The sequence below is a fragment of the Salvelinus fontinalis genome, chromosome 16 (assembly GCF_029448725.1).
Source record: "Salvelinus fontinalis isolate EN_2023a chromosome 16, ASM2944872v1, whole genome shotgun sequence".
NCBI lineage: Eukaryota > Metazoa > Chordata > Actinopteri > Salmoniformes > Salmonidae > Salvelinus > Salvelinus fontinalis.
The window spans coordinates 13,928,174-13,944,728 of record NC_074680.1 but is presented as its reverse complement, the minus strand read 5'-3'; the positions used below and the strand labels follow the sequence as shown (position 1 = coordinate 13,944,728).

The 16,555-nt window shown below is 43.9% G+C and overlaps 1 protein-coding gene across 8 annotated transcripts in view; it reads left to right on the top strand.

Annotated features, from left to right (window-relative positions):
* The window catches only part of LOC129812676 (myelin transcription factor 1-like protein), a 149,629-nt gene that overhangs the window by 84,771 nt on the left and 48,303 nt on the right, over positions 1-16,555 (top strand). For all 8 annotated transcript variants that reach the window (XR_008753043.1, XM_055864441.1, XM_055864445.1 and 5 more), the window contains exons 6-7: positions 6,511-6,953; positions 11,514-12,656. Coding sequence is in view for 7 of the 8 variants with exons in the window: in XM_055864441.1 (XP_055720416.1) it covers positions 6,511-6,953; positions 11,514-12,656 (1,586 nt within the window). In the remaining variant the exon portion in view is untranslated. The remainder of the gene's footprint in view (positions 1-6,510; positions 6,954-11,513; positions 12,657-16,555) is intronic.

The following is a 16,555-nucleotide window of genomic DNA, read 5'->3' as shown; positions in this document are numbered from 1 at the left end:
GGTTACTCAACCCTGCACCTTAGAGGCTGCTGCCCTATATACAAAGACTTGGAATCACTGGCCACTTTAATAATGGAACACTAGTCACTTTAATAATGTTTAAATAATGTTTACATACTGCTTTACTCATCTCATATGTATATACTGTATTATATTCTACTCCAACATTGCTCGATCTAATATTTATATATTTCTTAATTTCAATATTTTACTTTAAGAGTTGTGTGTATTGTTGTGAAATGTTTTAGATACTACTGCACTGTCAGATACTACTGCACTGTTGGAGCTAGGAAAACAAGCATTTCGCTACACCAGCAATAACATCTGCTAAATATGTGTATGTGACCAATTTGATTTGAGTTGATTTGAAGTGCACACATGCACACACACAGACACGCACACACACACTCAAACACACACACACACGCATTAGGGACGCTTATTCATGACTCTGAGCTCTCTTACCAGATTTAACATTCCAATTTGTCTCTCTTCAACATCGACAGAGTGTTTTTCTAACGTTATTTGACTGGCCACTTGTTCCACTTTAGTTAAATGCATTTCATCCAGTCTCATGTGGATTTGAGGATGCTCCCTCAAAATACAAGGGGAAAATAAGTGGCTTTCTTCTTACACAAGGGTATGTTTTCCTTTGATAGCTGCCTCTCATACCAAACACACTTCTACTCTGCTGCCTGGAGAAAAAAAGACAGAAATAAATAACTTTCTGTCCTCCTCTCCTGACACAATTCCAACAGTACATATTTATTTAAATGGCACGTAATCACCTGTGGAACGATAATTGCAGGACACAGTTAGAGGGCTGCAGTAGCAGGTCTGAGACAGTAGAGATGTGGCCAACGTCATGCTGTGAGAGAGCTGAGGAAAGCGTGTGTGTGTGTGTGTGTGTGTGTGTGTGTGTGTGTGTGTGTGTGTGTGTGTGTGTGTGTGTGTGTGTGTGTGTGTGTGTGTGTGTGTGTGTGTGTGTGTGTGTGTGTGTGTGTGTGTGTGTGTGTGTGTGTGAGAGGGCTCCGGTTCTTCTTGTGCGTTAGTGATTGGCTTTCCTATGTCTCTCACAGTCTGTAACGGTTGCCTTCCCTCGCTTCACGAGCAGAGAGGGTGGAACAGGGATCGGACCAAAATGCAGCGTAGCCAGTGCTGAACATGTTTAAACACAATAAACGTGAACACTTAACAAATAACAAAATAACAAACCGAGACAGTCCTATCTGGTGCAGAACACAAACACAGAGACAGGAAACAATCACCCACAAAATCCCAACACATAACAAGCCACCTATATATGATTCTCAGTCAGGGACAACGATTGACAGCTGCCTCTAATTGAGAACCATATTAGGCTGGACACAGAAACTGACAAACTAGACACACAACATAGAATTCCCACCCAGCTCACGTCCTGACCAACACTAAACAAGTAAAACACATAAAAACACTGGTCAGGACGTTACACAGTCATAACAACCTCACAACTCAGGAGTAGGAGTAGGCTACAAGTCAAATCCTAGTTAAGTTAGTTGTCAACACATTAATTAGTGGGATAAAGAGGCATTTGGAGATCATTCATAAAGTTGTTGGTGAATATTGAAATGAACTCTTTCAGTAGGAGAGGATTTTAGGACCAACAGACATATTTGCAGTAGTAGTAGAACAGAACATTACGTAACAATGGAAACACTTGTGGTTTAATTGACCCCTTTTATGGGCCAGGTAAAAACTATATCTACACATTTTTCTGATAAAAACAAAATCTAGTGATTTTAACCTCAATCCATTTGCTGAGTGTTTCAATACAATTAGCAGTTCCGCAGAGATTGCGTATTGAAAAGTGATTCAGGTGAAAACACATGAAGGCCTGTCATGGAGTGAGCTGTAGCACATTAAGCACAGACACACAGCACCTCTATCAGGGTACTGCATTGCAAGGACTGCCTCATCGCTAAAACCCAGCTGGACAGACAGTGTGGTGAGCAATGGAAGATGAGCGGAGGGAGGGATGAACTTCAACAGCTCCCTCTGCCTCCCTGCCTCCCTCCCTCCTTCCCACTCACCTATCCTCCCCGCCAGGCTGGCTGCTTGGCAGTACGTATCCTGCTGGGATACGCCCTTGATTTATTTGGAGGGGCTCTGGACTGGGCCAGGATGAGTGGCATTTTAATGTGCTTTTGAGATGTTTGGTCACAAGCACTATTGATCAGAGTACTCAGTAACCCCCACTCTGCCCCCCTCCACACCTCAACCCCCACCCTGGAGAGAGGCGTCTCCTGCAGGCCCGTCAGGCAGGGAATGAGTTTTCGTGTGAGCTTAGATTAATGAAATGAGGCCCTGTGTGTGGGTGCAGGGGTCAGGCTATTAAGTAATCCCTGGGCCTGCTGAGATTGAGGCTGTCTGCCAGTTGGGCCCCGACGCTGACTGAGTGATGGACACCCGCTCCTTTTGGGCTGTGGGGATAAAACATGTGTATAGGAAACATGTGTGTGTGTGGAGGGAGGGAGGGAGGTAGATCAGCAAGTCGGTGCGCCCTCACAATTCTAAGACAAGTGAACAGTGCTAAGAGGTCCACAGTGAACAGGCTGCAGTTAGCCAAAACACCCAGTTCTCCACCAATTTAAGAAATGATGCTTATGTATTAACAGCACCTCCCTGACCTCAAGTGGTGGAGCCTTCAGAGGGGTGCCACATCCGCTCTGAGATGCCCAAGACAGAACGCCTCCACCGGCCATAATAACTGCTGATATCAATTTACTACACGGCACCTTCAATTTAATGCTCTCTATTTGTTCACGTTAGAACCTATTTTGGGCTGAGTGAGGAGGGAGAAAACCCACAGGCTTTTGTGAAGGGGAATCAGGGACATTTCACTGCTCAGTTGCCTCTGACTAAGCATGCCTGAAACCTGTCGGACTCTGTTAGCTATGCAAAGGGAAAGGATCACTGGCGCTACTTGGCTAATGTGCATGACATGGGGAGCTAACTTTAGTAGAGAGGAGTATCAGCAACTCTTGGAGGAAAATTGAATTTAACCAAAGCTTCTTTCATTATTAGAAGTAGAAACCAATTGTTTTGGCTTTCACACCGACTCTGATCTGCTTGGCACCTAAACCCCATTGTCTCACTGGTATCATTGGGACCCTGTCTGTGTTGGAATTTTTTGAAAGAGGGGTTGGGTGCCACGTGTTAACACTCATGCACATACACACGCACACATAAACACACACACAGAGACCTGTATCGCCCCCAGACTCCCCATGGTTTGATGAGGGAAACGGATTAGGCTCCTGTGATCAATAGTCTGGGCGAATACACAGATTATCAGATTATCAGATTAAAATGTGTCCCCTGCTGCCAAGGGGACCAGGAGAATACAGTTAAACCCAGGTGCCTCGGCAAGATTCAATTAATTATCTCTCTGATTATTCTGTTTTCCCAATGACGATCCTACAACAACGTACACAGCTGCAGTTGGTACAGCAGAGTCAGACAATGTCAGCTCAATAAACAATTTATAACCCAGGAATGTGATTATTTGTTTTAATCTCTTTGTTTTTAAATCAGACTGGCCTCGGAACCATACGAAACATACTTTACGTATTTCTGAGGTCTTCCAAGACGTATGATACCTACTAATGGTGTTGTTACTTTAGACAGAAATGGAAGTAGGGAGGTTGGTCGGGGAGGATTGGTTGGTGTAGTCCGTGACCATCTAGCAATCCAAAGGTTGCATGTTAAAGTCACGCCGGAGACAGCTGTAGAACTGGGCACAGAAGTCAGCTCAACGACTAGTTTTGATTTGCATTTGGTTGAGTCGTCAACTAGCGTTAATTCAACGTGAAAACATTTCCCCATGTCATTGGAGTTACTGTTTTCACCAGTATGTGGTACGTTTTCACAACTCTTAGTACAAAATGCCAAACTGGTCACACTTCTTACACAGTCTTTCAATCAAAATGTGTCATTGTGAATTAATTTGGATTTTAAACATCTCTCACCACACAACCATTGATTCAAAATAGAAGTTTATTGTGAAACGTAATGAGAACATTGGTTTAATCACCAAAACATAATGATATATTTTCAATTTAGTAATTTTGAGTACCAGTTAATCCAATAGTAAACAATGTAATATACTGTACATATTTCAAATCTCCCTTAGAAGTGCTGAAAGTAATATGCTACAGTACTGTAAATTACAGTTTTCACTTTAGGTAATACACTTACATTATCCAACACGATTTACCGAAAATCTATCATTTCCATAACATCTTTCCAATGTGTAATCAAAGGTGTGGTCAATGAAGACATCCTCTACAATTATTCATGCAATTATTTTTGTTGTTGTTGACATAATTGCAACATAGGTGTACTGTTTGTAGTCAAATGTAAGACATTAAATGAAACAAATGAACATTTAAAAAAAGTGTAGCACACATTAGTTTGCATCAAGCCTGTCTTGAGCATTTGGCCATAAATTCTCATCCACATCACAGTGAATGTCTTCAGAAAAAACCTTTAGGCATGGCGAATCCAAGCTTGACATTGGTTTGCATTGATGTCGTCGCATGCCTCATCCATGGTCAGGAAGGTGGCAAGCTCATTGGGATGTCGATCGTACACCTTCCACACTGAAAAAAAAAATCCTCAATAGGGTTGAGGAAAGGAGAGTATGGGGGCAGGTATAGGGTCACGAATCGGGGACGGGTCCGAAACCATGCCCGAACCACCTCTGCTAGGTGGAACCTGACATTGTCCCACACAATGACATAGGTCAACTTCTTCACCTTGAAAGGCCTGCTCAATGTCAATGAGGAACACAATGAGGTGTGCAGCATTGTAGGATCCAAGTAAGGGCCTATATCCTACCACACCATCTTCAGAGATGGCTGCGCACATGGAGATGTTTCCCGCACGTTGTACAGGCACTTGGACATCCTCCAGTTAGCCAATGAGTTTCCGCCCAGAGTTTTGGCCAGGTTGGAGCTCGCTTCATCAACAAAGAGATTCTTGTGATGGTTCACAGCAGCATCAAGCACCATCACCCTTCAAAAATATATTTTGGGGAGTTATTTCTACAGTATAGTTACAATATGGTATTGTGAAGTAGCATGTGCATTAATAGTAACAGTAACACAGTATATCGTTTGGTACCTGAACATACTCGGCCCGCGATTGTTTCACCCGGTCGTTGTTTCTCTCAAAAGGCACCAGGTAAATGTGTTTCAAAGTTACCTGGTGCTTCTTCTAAAGGCTGGCGATTGTTGGTAGGCTGATGGATGCCACATTGCCAAAGGTATCATTGTTCTCTTCAATGGCCTGTTTTATTTTGGACAGCCATACGTGGCGAAATGTTCTCATGATCGTATTGGCAGTTGATCTTCAGATTGGGGTGAACTAATCTGGCAGCCTCTGCCATGGTCAGGCATCTGTTTACCACATAGTCAGGCCTCTGTTCACCACATGGTCAGGCCTCTGTTTACCACATGGTCAGGCCTCTGTTCACCACATGGTCAGGCCTCTGTTCACCACATGGTCAGGCCTCTGTTTACCACATGGTCAGGCCTCTGTTTACCACATGGTCAACGACGATGACCCGGACTTCATTAGACACAACAGTTCCCTGCCGTCTGCCTCTCTCAGAGAAAGACGTAGCATATGTCCACCAAAACATATGATAAGTTACATCATCCAATTTGTATGCTATTGTACGCCTGGGTAAGGAGTATCAAATCTAATGTTGTCCTTACTGTGAAATGCTTACAAGCCTTAACCAAAAATGCAGACTTTTAACAAAATAGTAAGTAACAAAATATTTGCAAAATGAAAACAATTACTCTAATAATAAATATAAGTAATACAATAAATAACAATAACGAGGATATAGACAGGGGGTACCGGTATGAACTATATGTCCTATAATTAATATCATATTGTACAACACTATTCCATTAATAATGTATCTTAACGTTACGTAATATATTATATAAAATGTAGTCCACAGATTTACGTACAGAATAATATGAATTGCCGGAGACAACATTGTTCTCTTTATCTCAAGAAATTCCCCCTCTTGTAATTGTAAACCAAGCAAAGGAGAGCAATTAGAATGTAATTACACAATAGTGAATGATTATGGCCACGATTAGTGCTCTGTTCATAAAACGTTGATTTCACTTTCACTCTGGTGCCAAAAACAAAGCCCTTCAGCAAAGCAATGGGTTTATCTTAGATCTGTTCTGCAGCAAGAAAGCGTCACACCATTCAACACCTTGCGGCATTGTGCTGCAGTTGTGTTTTCTTGTGTTTTGTAATGTACTCTCCAAAAGTGTTTTCATCTGTAAATAGCCAGCTGGGCAGTGTGCTGGACCAGTGACATAGTCAGCACTAGAGCTAGTGTATTGTGTTAGCCACTAGCCAGCCACTAAGCCAGGTGATATGGAGTTTTGGGTCTGGTGGCTAAGCGCTAATGGCTCCTGTCTTATCTGTTCCCTGCAGTGTGTACGGCTGCCCCCTGGCCAAAAAGAGGAAAACACTGGACAGACAGCCTCTGGAAGCCCTGGAGGTGCTGGAACCCTTACTGGAACCGCTGGAGACAGACCCCAAGAGTAGACCCCTCATAACCCACATGGACAACTCCACTAGGGAGGAGAGCTACGAGACAGACGGAACAGTGGAGATGGATGATAGAGAGGAGGAGGTGGAGGAGGGAGTAGAGGATGGGGGAGATGAGGAAGAGGAGGTAGAGGAGGAGGAAGAGGAGGGATACTTGGAGGACAATGAGGAACAGATGGAGCAGGAAGAAGAAGATGTGGAGAGAGGGGAGGGAGAGGCGGAGGAGGTAGAGGTGGAACAAGAGGAAGAGGAGGGCGGAGTACCAGAGGAGGAAGAAGAGGAAGAGGAGTATGAGGAGGAGTATGAGGAGCAGAGTCAAGGCCAAGGTGAGACATCTTTATTTAACCCTTTGATACACCAAGACATATTAGAATGTTTTTTTTCAAAGTAATGTAAATGTCTGAGTTGCTATGGTCTACATTGCCGAACGGTTAGTCTTGAATATACAGTATACTGTATATGCAGTATAGTAAGGCAATAAAGGCATGCAATGATACTTTTGTCTGCATACTGGGAATTGAAATGTGATACAATTCTACATAACAAAATACAAACTAAATCCCAAGCCTGTCCCAGAACTTAGAATATATTATTCTGTTCGCATTCCTTTGATCTTTGTTTGTTTCATCCGTTTGACTGGTTTATTTATTTGTTTGTTTGAGCTTTTGCTTTTCCTCCAACTTATGTGATGACTGTAACTACCTGAAACAGAATTTGTAGTGCTAGATCAAACCTGGTTACCTGGAATAGAGAGATGGTTTGGCAGCGAAGGCAATTTTCTTCAGGAGCAGCTCAGTTCTGTCATTTGAGGTTTGTTTGGGCCATTTGCCATTACCTTCAGGGCTATCTCAGTCACAGGCTAAAAGCTGTGCTGGCGCTGTCTCTCACACACAGACCCTGTGAAAATGGCAGTTTGTCAATGGCTCCACAGGGGCTGGATGGGAACACCCTGTCTCCAAAACACCTAATTCCAGAGATAAACGCCCTGAAATAGAGGATCAGGACTCAAAATGATGCAATGAAAGAAACTCAACTATCACGCGTGAATGTGTTTTTTTGTTGATGTAATTTTCACGAGGCAGACAGTGTTTTCGGGACACGTGCTACGTTTCACATGTACATTTTTCATATTTGTTTTTGCCATTTTTTACCACTTCCAGCTACATTTGGTCTCCCATCCAGGGACTGACCCTGCTTAGCTTCAGAGGCAATCCAGCAGTAGGATGCAGGTGGAAAAAGGCAGCAAAAGCAAAGGCCAGGGTACCATAACCAAAGAGGGAAAATACCAGAAAAGAAGGAGGCGTTTTATTTCATCATGTTATAATTAAAAAATGACAATTTTCTTTTTGTTGCCTCGATTTACAACTATTTTGCTCTCGCATTATTTCGTTTTGCTATGAAAACTTTCGGGTGAGGATTCATTCACTAGAGGATTGCATCATATAATAAAACATTAGTCTATTAAATGTGTCTAAAGCGGAAATCATTCTTTGAAACATTAACAAAGTGGACTCCTCGCCACAGTTTCGGTAAAAGCTGCGGGATGTGACTAGAGAAATGCAAACACTCATATCCACACTGCACTATGGATGTAAGGACTAACCATTCATGATATCAAAATTGTATTTTCAACCATGACCGTATTTGTTTACGTTTACGTTCTTTACAAAGATTGGAGTAAAACAAACTTATATTTTGGGTTATGATGGTGTACAACATTTACATTACATTACATTTAAGTCATTTAGCAGACGCTCTTATCCAGAGCGACTTACAAATTGGTGCATTCACCTTATGACATCCAGTGGAACAGCCACTTTACAATAGTGCATCTAAATCTTTTAAGGGGGGGGGGGGGGGGGCTCATGAGGCATTTATACGTTATATTCTACAAGAATCAATGAGTACATTTCATTCATTTATAAGTGCAAGAATGGATATAACAACAAATAATTTCCCCTTTAACAGGCGTTGACCTTCATACAGCTTAACTACGTTACCATTTGAATGGGATCTATTTACCTGCCCCAAAGAAATGTATTCCGTCCACTGTTCCGCGAATGTCCAGCAAAATCATTCACTTGTCCCGCATTTGTTTTTTTTAGATGTGGTCACCCTTGTTCCACCGGTGGAAACATTACTACTGCAACATGTTAGCATCATCTTTTCACATGTGAGGAGAATAACATTATTTCAACCCCACATGTGAATCTACAATTCCACATGCGAAAGTGAGATTTTCAAGGGTGGAGTTGTCTTTCATGTGATCCTGCAGATTAGATTTTCACATGTGATTGATTTTCACTTGCAATCCACATGTGGAAGTGAGATTTTCGCATGTGAAGTTTTGTTTAAATGTGAAACGACAAATGTGATTTTCACATGTGAAAGTTTTTCACGTGTGAAAATGCAAATTTCACATGTTATTCCCCTCACATGTGAAGAAGTGGTGTTAACATGTAAACTCAAAATGTGAAACATGTGAAAATGCCATTTTAAAATGCAAATTTGGCATGTGAAACTGAAAATGTGAACTTTTTTTTGTAAGGGTGCATGTATTTGTGTGAGGAAATACAAAAGCAGGAGTCCCACCACCTTTGCTTGTAAGCATGAATAAGTTATGCTAGATATACAGTAAAATATTCTATTTAAAATGACCTGCAACAAACCAATTGAACACAGAACTCTATAAATTATATACACAATAGCCTGTGTCTGCTTTCGAGACTGTCTGGGCCGTGAGAAGTTCTCCCCCATGTATGGTCTCTACCCTGACGTGCCAAAACACCACATTTGGCAGGTTTCTCTACAACTCATTCTGCCTCTCACCCCCCGCACCCCAGATCCTTCCTGACAGAGCCCTCAAGTCCAATTAAGACCGGAGCTCTGAGAGATACAGTACATTGTGCTAGCTTCCTTCTAAAAGTGTTAGTATGTCAGCCTCCCTCCTCTGTCTATCTGTTGGGCCTGTGAGTCCACAGTCAAAGAGATGGTCTTTGTTTCCCTTCTTGGCCCAAGGAGCACAATTAAATCAATTCCACTGAGTGTAATAGCGCTGGCCTAATTAAACTAGGTGAATATTTAGGATTCTCTCCATCGTCTTAAACCACAGTGCCATCTTTAGATAGGAGGACGAAATTACATTATTTTTCTTCTCCTTTTTCTTGGCTTCTCAGAAATGTAGATGAGTCTCCACATGCACCACTATCATTTCCCCCATATCCTCCAAAAAAGAAGTGGCAGCAGGGCAGATTCCAATCTGTAATGGAGGTGGTTTTGTTATGGCTGCTCTGTGTTTCTCAATAGATATATGCACACTGCTGCACGCTGCATTGTTAATCCAAGCCAATATGGAGCAGCGCAATCTCTCATTTCTCCTTTCAATCTGTTTCGCTTCCCTATCCCCTTTGTGCACCTTGATTGCTCTTCAAATTGCTTTTCTGAGCCATGTTTCAAACCATCAAAAATTAAACCTCTGGCAGCCAGGGTATGGGTAGGTTACTGTAAGAAAGCGTCCCCCTGTCAAAATATGTGCCTGGTCAGTCGTGACTCCCCGGTCCAGAACCCTCACCTCAACACACTAGATGTTGTGTTGCTCTCATTAGATTGGGAAGTGTGTTTGGGGGCTGTGTGTGTGCGGGCAGTGTGTGTGCGGGCAGTGTGTGTGTGTGTGTGTGTGTGTGTGTGTGTGTGTGTGTGTGTGTGTGTGTGTGTGTGTGTGTGTGTGTGTGTGTGTGTGTGTGTGTGTGTGTGTGTGTGTGTGTGTGTGTGTGTGTGTGTGTGTGTGTGTGTGTATGTTGCAGTGTATATCGATGTGTTGTATGTGTGTGCGTGTCTAGGTGCACTGTTTGTGTACATGTATGTAAAGTATGCCTGTAATGTTTGTATGTTTGTGTATGTTTGTGCATGCATGTATACATGAGCTTAAAGGCTTTCATGCTTCATGTTTACCCCTTTGATCTCTATCTTATGGAAATGTTCCCGTTCACACACACATGTTCACACACACACACAATACGTCGTTGAAACCTGGCAACAATTAATTCTTCATCACAAAAGATTACACCTCACTAGTGTTTTGTCAGGTGATTTTCTGCCTCCATCCAGAAATCAAATTTTATTTAATATTTCTGTGTAAGCATCTGGGTTTTTTCTCTGCAGGAATGTAAGTGCCAAGCATGTGGCGGGTTGGGAGTGAGTGATGCGATGCGCTCTTGACGGTTCACGGGCTGGAGGGAATGTGAGAGGGCCAATTGGAAGTGCTCTGGAGTGGCTGCTTCACATTACTGGCAGGAGAGGCTCAGTAACCTTTAGGAGCCTGTCTTGCAGAATCAATTAACCAGTGAAAAGCATTCTAAAGATCCTGTTGATTGGACAAAAAGGGCCTTTCTGGAATGGGGAGCATAGAGAGAGAATGTATGGATTTGTTTATTTTGTCAACATAATGGCACACTACATGAGACAATCAATGTATAACATAAAGCATGCTGATTCCAGTTTGAAGGTCTTTTGCTCCACTACAAAATCTGGTAAAATGAAAAACGTGTTGCTTTATGCCAGTTACTTAGCCATCAACTGGGAGCGGAAGTGTGCTTGTTGTTGTGACCCAAAGGATCCAGATTACCTGGATGCGGTGTACTTTAATTTCGGGAATGTACATCCAAAGCATCTCTATGGAAATTTCCAAACCACTTTATCCCACATCCTGTGCTGATTCACAATTCAGTTATAGGCTGCTGTTAAGACTCTGAAAGTACATTACTGAGAAACGCAAAGAGTTCCTTATCCAATTTAAACAGACCAAGACCAGAAATCTGATTAACCCATTAAATAGAATGAGCAAAATGAGATTACAATGCATTTGTTCTTCTTTTTTTCCCGTACAGAGCACGATCAGATGAATGGCGGCGGTGGCGGTGGCGGTGGCGGTGGCGGCCATCCTAAATCCGGTCTGACGGGGGAGAAGGACGACAACAACAACGATGAGTATGAGAACTATGACGAGCTGGTGGCCAAGTCTCTGCTCAACCTAGGGAAGATAGCAGAGGACGCCGCCTACCGCGCCATGACCGAGTCTGAGATGAACAGCAACTCCTCCAACAGTGCCGAGGAAGAAGAGGAAGAAGAGGAGGAGGAGGAGGAGGAAGAAGAGGAGGAGGAGGAAGAGGAGGATGAGGAGGGTGGGGAGGGCATTCAGAGGAAGGGTGAGTTGACCCTGGATGTCGACAGTGATGTAGTGAGGGAAACGGTGGACTCTCTGAAGCTGCTGGCCCAGGGACACGGGGCTATGCTCTCTGACAACATGGAGGGAGGAGACTATGAAGACGGGATTGGGGAGAACGGGGAAGCGAACCATAATGGAGGGACTGGAGGTGGTAATGGTCAGGGTAAAGCCTCTAATGGACTGCAGGAGAGCGATGAGGAGGTGTGTCTAAGCAGCCTAGAGTGTCTGAGGAACCAGTGCTTTGACCTGGCTCGCAAACTGAGCGAGACGCAGCCGGCTGACCGCTCGGGCACAGGGTTCCCGCAGCAGAACCACCCTGGCGGCGGGGACATCCAGGGACAGCATCCTCACCCGTACCAGCCTGGGTACGGGGACCTCCAGCAGAGCCAGGAGGAGAGGCGCACCCTGGAGAGGAACTACTCCGACATGGTCAACCTGATGAAGCTGGAGGAGCAGCTGAGCCCGCGCTCCAAGGCCTTTTCCAGCTGCGCTCAGGATGACCGCTACCACAACCACATCCACGACAGGGACGAGGACACACGGTCGGTGACGTCGGACCTTTCAGAGGAGGTGTTCGACATGACCAAGGGGAACCTGTCTCTGCTGGAGAAGGCCATCGCGCTTGAGTCTGAGAGGGCCAAGGCCATGAGAGACAAGATGGCTGCCGAGGCGGCTCGGAGGGACGGGGTGAGGTATCATCATCACCATGGTGACCATCATGGGGAGCACCAATCGCGGCATAGCTACGGAGAGGAGCGCAAGGCCCGCCTCCATGATGGGATGAAGAAGCCCTACTACCATAAAAGTAAGTATAGCTGGCCAGAATTATTTGCACTTCGGTAGTGGTTGTGGGGAAAATCACTGATGAAGACAGTTTTTTTTTACAACCTATGTGTTGTGATAATTTGGTTGTTTGCTCTGTAACCTGTTAGTTCATATGAATTGATACAAAAGTATGTGGACACCCCTTCAAATTAGTGGATTTGGCTATTTCAGCCACACCCGTTGCTGGCAGGTGTATAAAATCGAGGACACAGCCATGCAATCTCTAAAGACAAACATTGTCAGTAGTCAGTTTGTGGAATTTCTGCCCTGTTAGAGCTGCCCCGGTCAACTGTAAGTGCTGCTATTGTAAAGTGGAAAGATCTTGGATCAACAACGGCTCAGTCGCGAAGTGGTAGGCTACACAAGCTCACAGAACGGGACCACCGAGTGCTGAAGCGTGTAAAAATTGCCTGTCCTCGGTTGCAACTCTCACTACCAAGTTCCAAACTGCCTCTGGAAGCAACGTCGTCTGGAAGAACTGGTCAAGCAGCCGTGGCCGAGCAGCCGCACCAAGCCTAAGATCACCATGCGCAATGCAAAGCGTCGGCTAGAGTGGTGTAAAGCTCGCCACCATTGGACTCTGGAGCAGTGGAAACAAGTTCTCTGGAGTGATGAATCATGCTTCACCATATGGCCGTCTGACGGACGAATCTGGCTTTGGCAGATGCCAGGAGAACGCTACCTGCCCAAATGCATAGTGCCAACTGTAAAATTTGGTGGATGTGGAATAATGGTCTAGCGGCTGTTTTTCATGGTTCGGGCTAGGCCCCTTAGTTCCCTTGAAGGGAAATCTTAACGCACAAGAATGTTAGTGAAGTCGGGCACTGATGTTAGGCGATTCGGCCTGGCTCACAGTCAGCGTTCCAATTCATCCCAAAGGTGTTTGATGGGTTGAGGTCAGGGGTTGAGGTCAGGGTTTTGTGCAGGCCAGTCAAGTTCTTCCACACCGATTTCGACAAAGCATTTCTGTATGGACCTTGCTTTGTGCACGGGGGCATTGTCATGCTGATAAAGGAAAGGGCCTTTCCCAAACTGTTGCCACAAAGTAGGAAGCACAGAATCGTCTAGTATGTCATTGTATGATGTAGCCTGAATGAAAGCGAGTCCACGCAGAAATGTTCCAACATCTAGTGGAAATCCTTCCCATAGGAGTGGAGGCTGTTATAGCAGCAAATATGGGACCAACTCTATATTAATGCCCATGATTTTGGAATAAGATGTTTGACGAGCAGGTGTCCACATACTTTTGGTAATGTAGTGTATATAGGCCTAAGGCAAAAACAATTAGAAGACACAGTGGCAGAATAAATACAACCACACCTTTTCTTCATCACAAAACCGGAGAGTAACCTCTGTCCTGTGAAGTCCACAAAGCATATTGCATGTGACAAACAGTTAAATAACCGAAAGCACGGTCAAGCAAGTTAATGTTTCCGACATTTTCGGACTACGAAACAACTATTGATTTAGAACCATGGAGAGTTCCCGCAAGTTGTAAAGAAAACAAGAGCTACCTCCACTACTGCAGCTCCATTTCAACTTCAACATTTAAACATGATTGGATCAGAATCACCTTTATAATCATTGGCCAGTACGGAGAATTAAGTTAAACTCCAAATCCATATCTCCATCCATGGCAAATTTAGGAAAGGGACAATTTTAGCTAGCTATTAGCTAGCCACCAAAGGACAATGACGCAACGAGATGCAACTTGCACGTTCTTTCTGTCAATAATGTTTTGCTTTTATATGATGTGATTGGTGAGAAGCCAAGTCCAAACTGGCTTCCCTTGAAACTTTTCTGTTGCTACACCAGGACCATTCACAGCTGAGTTAACTCAGTTTAGCTCAACGCTGATTGGCTATTATTTTATCAATGCTGATTGGGTATTTATTATTTTTTATATTATTTTATCTATTATTTTATCTGATTGGCTATTATTTTTTATTATTTTTATCAATGGAGGCCAAATTCTCACTGGCTTCCCGTGCATTCAATGCTATTTGCGGAAACAATATCCTACTGTTTTTGACCAGACAGCATCACATACAGTAGAGTGCTTTTTACGGTGAGATGCATTCAGCCTCTTGCGAATTGAAGGAAAACTATGAAACACAGAGAGACTCAAGACACATTATTTTATGTATTTTTTGGGGGGGTTGTATATTTTTGGGGGATGCATGGCTTCCATTGGCATCCATGAATACATGCCACTGTTGAATTTATAAAGAGGACCCACAGTTACTTTGGGTATGCTGCCACAACAGTAGCCATTTGCCTACACCACACGACCTCTCTCACCTTGCTGAGGTAAGTGAACAGTATCTGTACTGTGCCTTTGGAAAGTATTCAGGCCCATTGACTTTTTCCACATTTTGTTACGTTACAGCCTTATTCTAAAATTGATTAAATAAAAGGAGTTCCTCATAAATCTACACACAATACCACATAATTACGAAGTGAAAACAGTTTTTTAGAATTGTATCAAAGCCATGAAGTCGAAGGAATTGTCTGTAGAGCTTCGAGACAGGATTGTGTCAAGGCACAGATGTTGGGAAGGGTACCAAAACATGTCTGCAGAATTGAAGATTCCCAAGAACACAGTAGCCTCCATCATTCTTAAATGGAAGACATTTGGAATTACCAAGGCTCTTCCTAGAGCTGGCCACCCGGCCAAACTGAGCAATCGGGGGAGAAGGGCCTTGGTCATGGAGGTGACCAAGAACCCAATGGTCGCTCTGATAGAGCTCTGGAGTTCCTCTGTGGAGATGGGAGAACACTCCAGAAGGACAACCATCTCTGCAGCACTCCATCAATCAGGCCTTTATGGTAGAGTGGCCAGACTGAAGCCACTCCTCAGTAATTGGCGCATGACAGCACACTTGGAGTTTGCCAAAAGACACCTAAAGACTCTCAGACCATGAGAAACAAGATTCTCTGGTTTGATTAAACCAAGATTGAACTGTTTGGCCTGAATGCCAAGTGTCACGTCTGGAGGAAACCTTGCACCATCCCTACAGTAAAGCATGGGGGTGGCAGCATCATGCTCTGGGGATGTTTTTCAGGGGCAGGGGCAGGGACTGGGAGACTAGTTAGGATCGAGGCAAAGATGAATGGAGAAAAGTACAGAGAGAGCCTTGATGAAAGCTGCTCAGGAACTCAGACTGGGGTGAAGGTTCACCTTCCAACAGGACAACGACCCTAAGCACACAGCCAAGTCAACGCAGCCAAGTCAACGCAGGAGTGGCTTTGGGACAAGTCTCTGAATCTCCTTGAGTGGCCCAGCCAGAGCCCAGACTAGAAACCAATCGAACATCTATGGAGAGACCTGAAAAAGCTGCCCATCCAACATCACAGAGCTTAAAAGAGGATCTGCAGAGAAGAATGGGAGAAACTCCCTAAATACAGGTGTGCCAAGCTTGTAGCATCATACCCAAGAAGACTCGATGCTGTAGTCGCTGCCAAAGGTGCTTCAACAAAGTACTGAGTAAATGGTCTGAATACTTACGTAAATGTGATAAATGTGCAAAAAAAAATCTAAAAACAATTTTTCTTTGTCATTCTGAGGTATTGTGTGTAGATTGATGATAATAAAATGTTTTCGTCAATTTTAGAATAAGGCTGTAACTTAACAAAATGTGGATAGCTTCAAGGGGTCTGAATACTTTCCGAAGGTGCTGTATGTGTTTCAAGTAAACCCCAATCAGTCCCTGGCTCCCCATGTCCACTTTGTCTGTGAGACGTAGGGATGGCAGGCTAACATGCTCACTGCGAACCTCACTGTGACCTCGGGACAAGCTTTTGCAGCCAATTTGAAGACTGGCATCTCAGCAGTGGCTGCAGCAGCAGCAACAGCTTATGTTGTTAAAATAGGCAGGC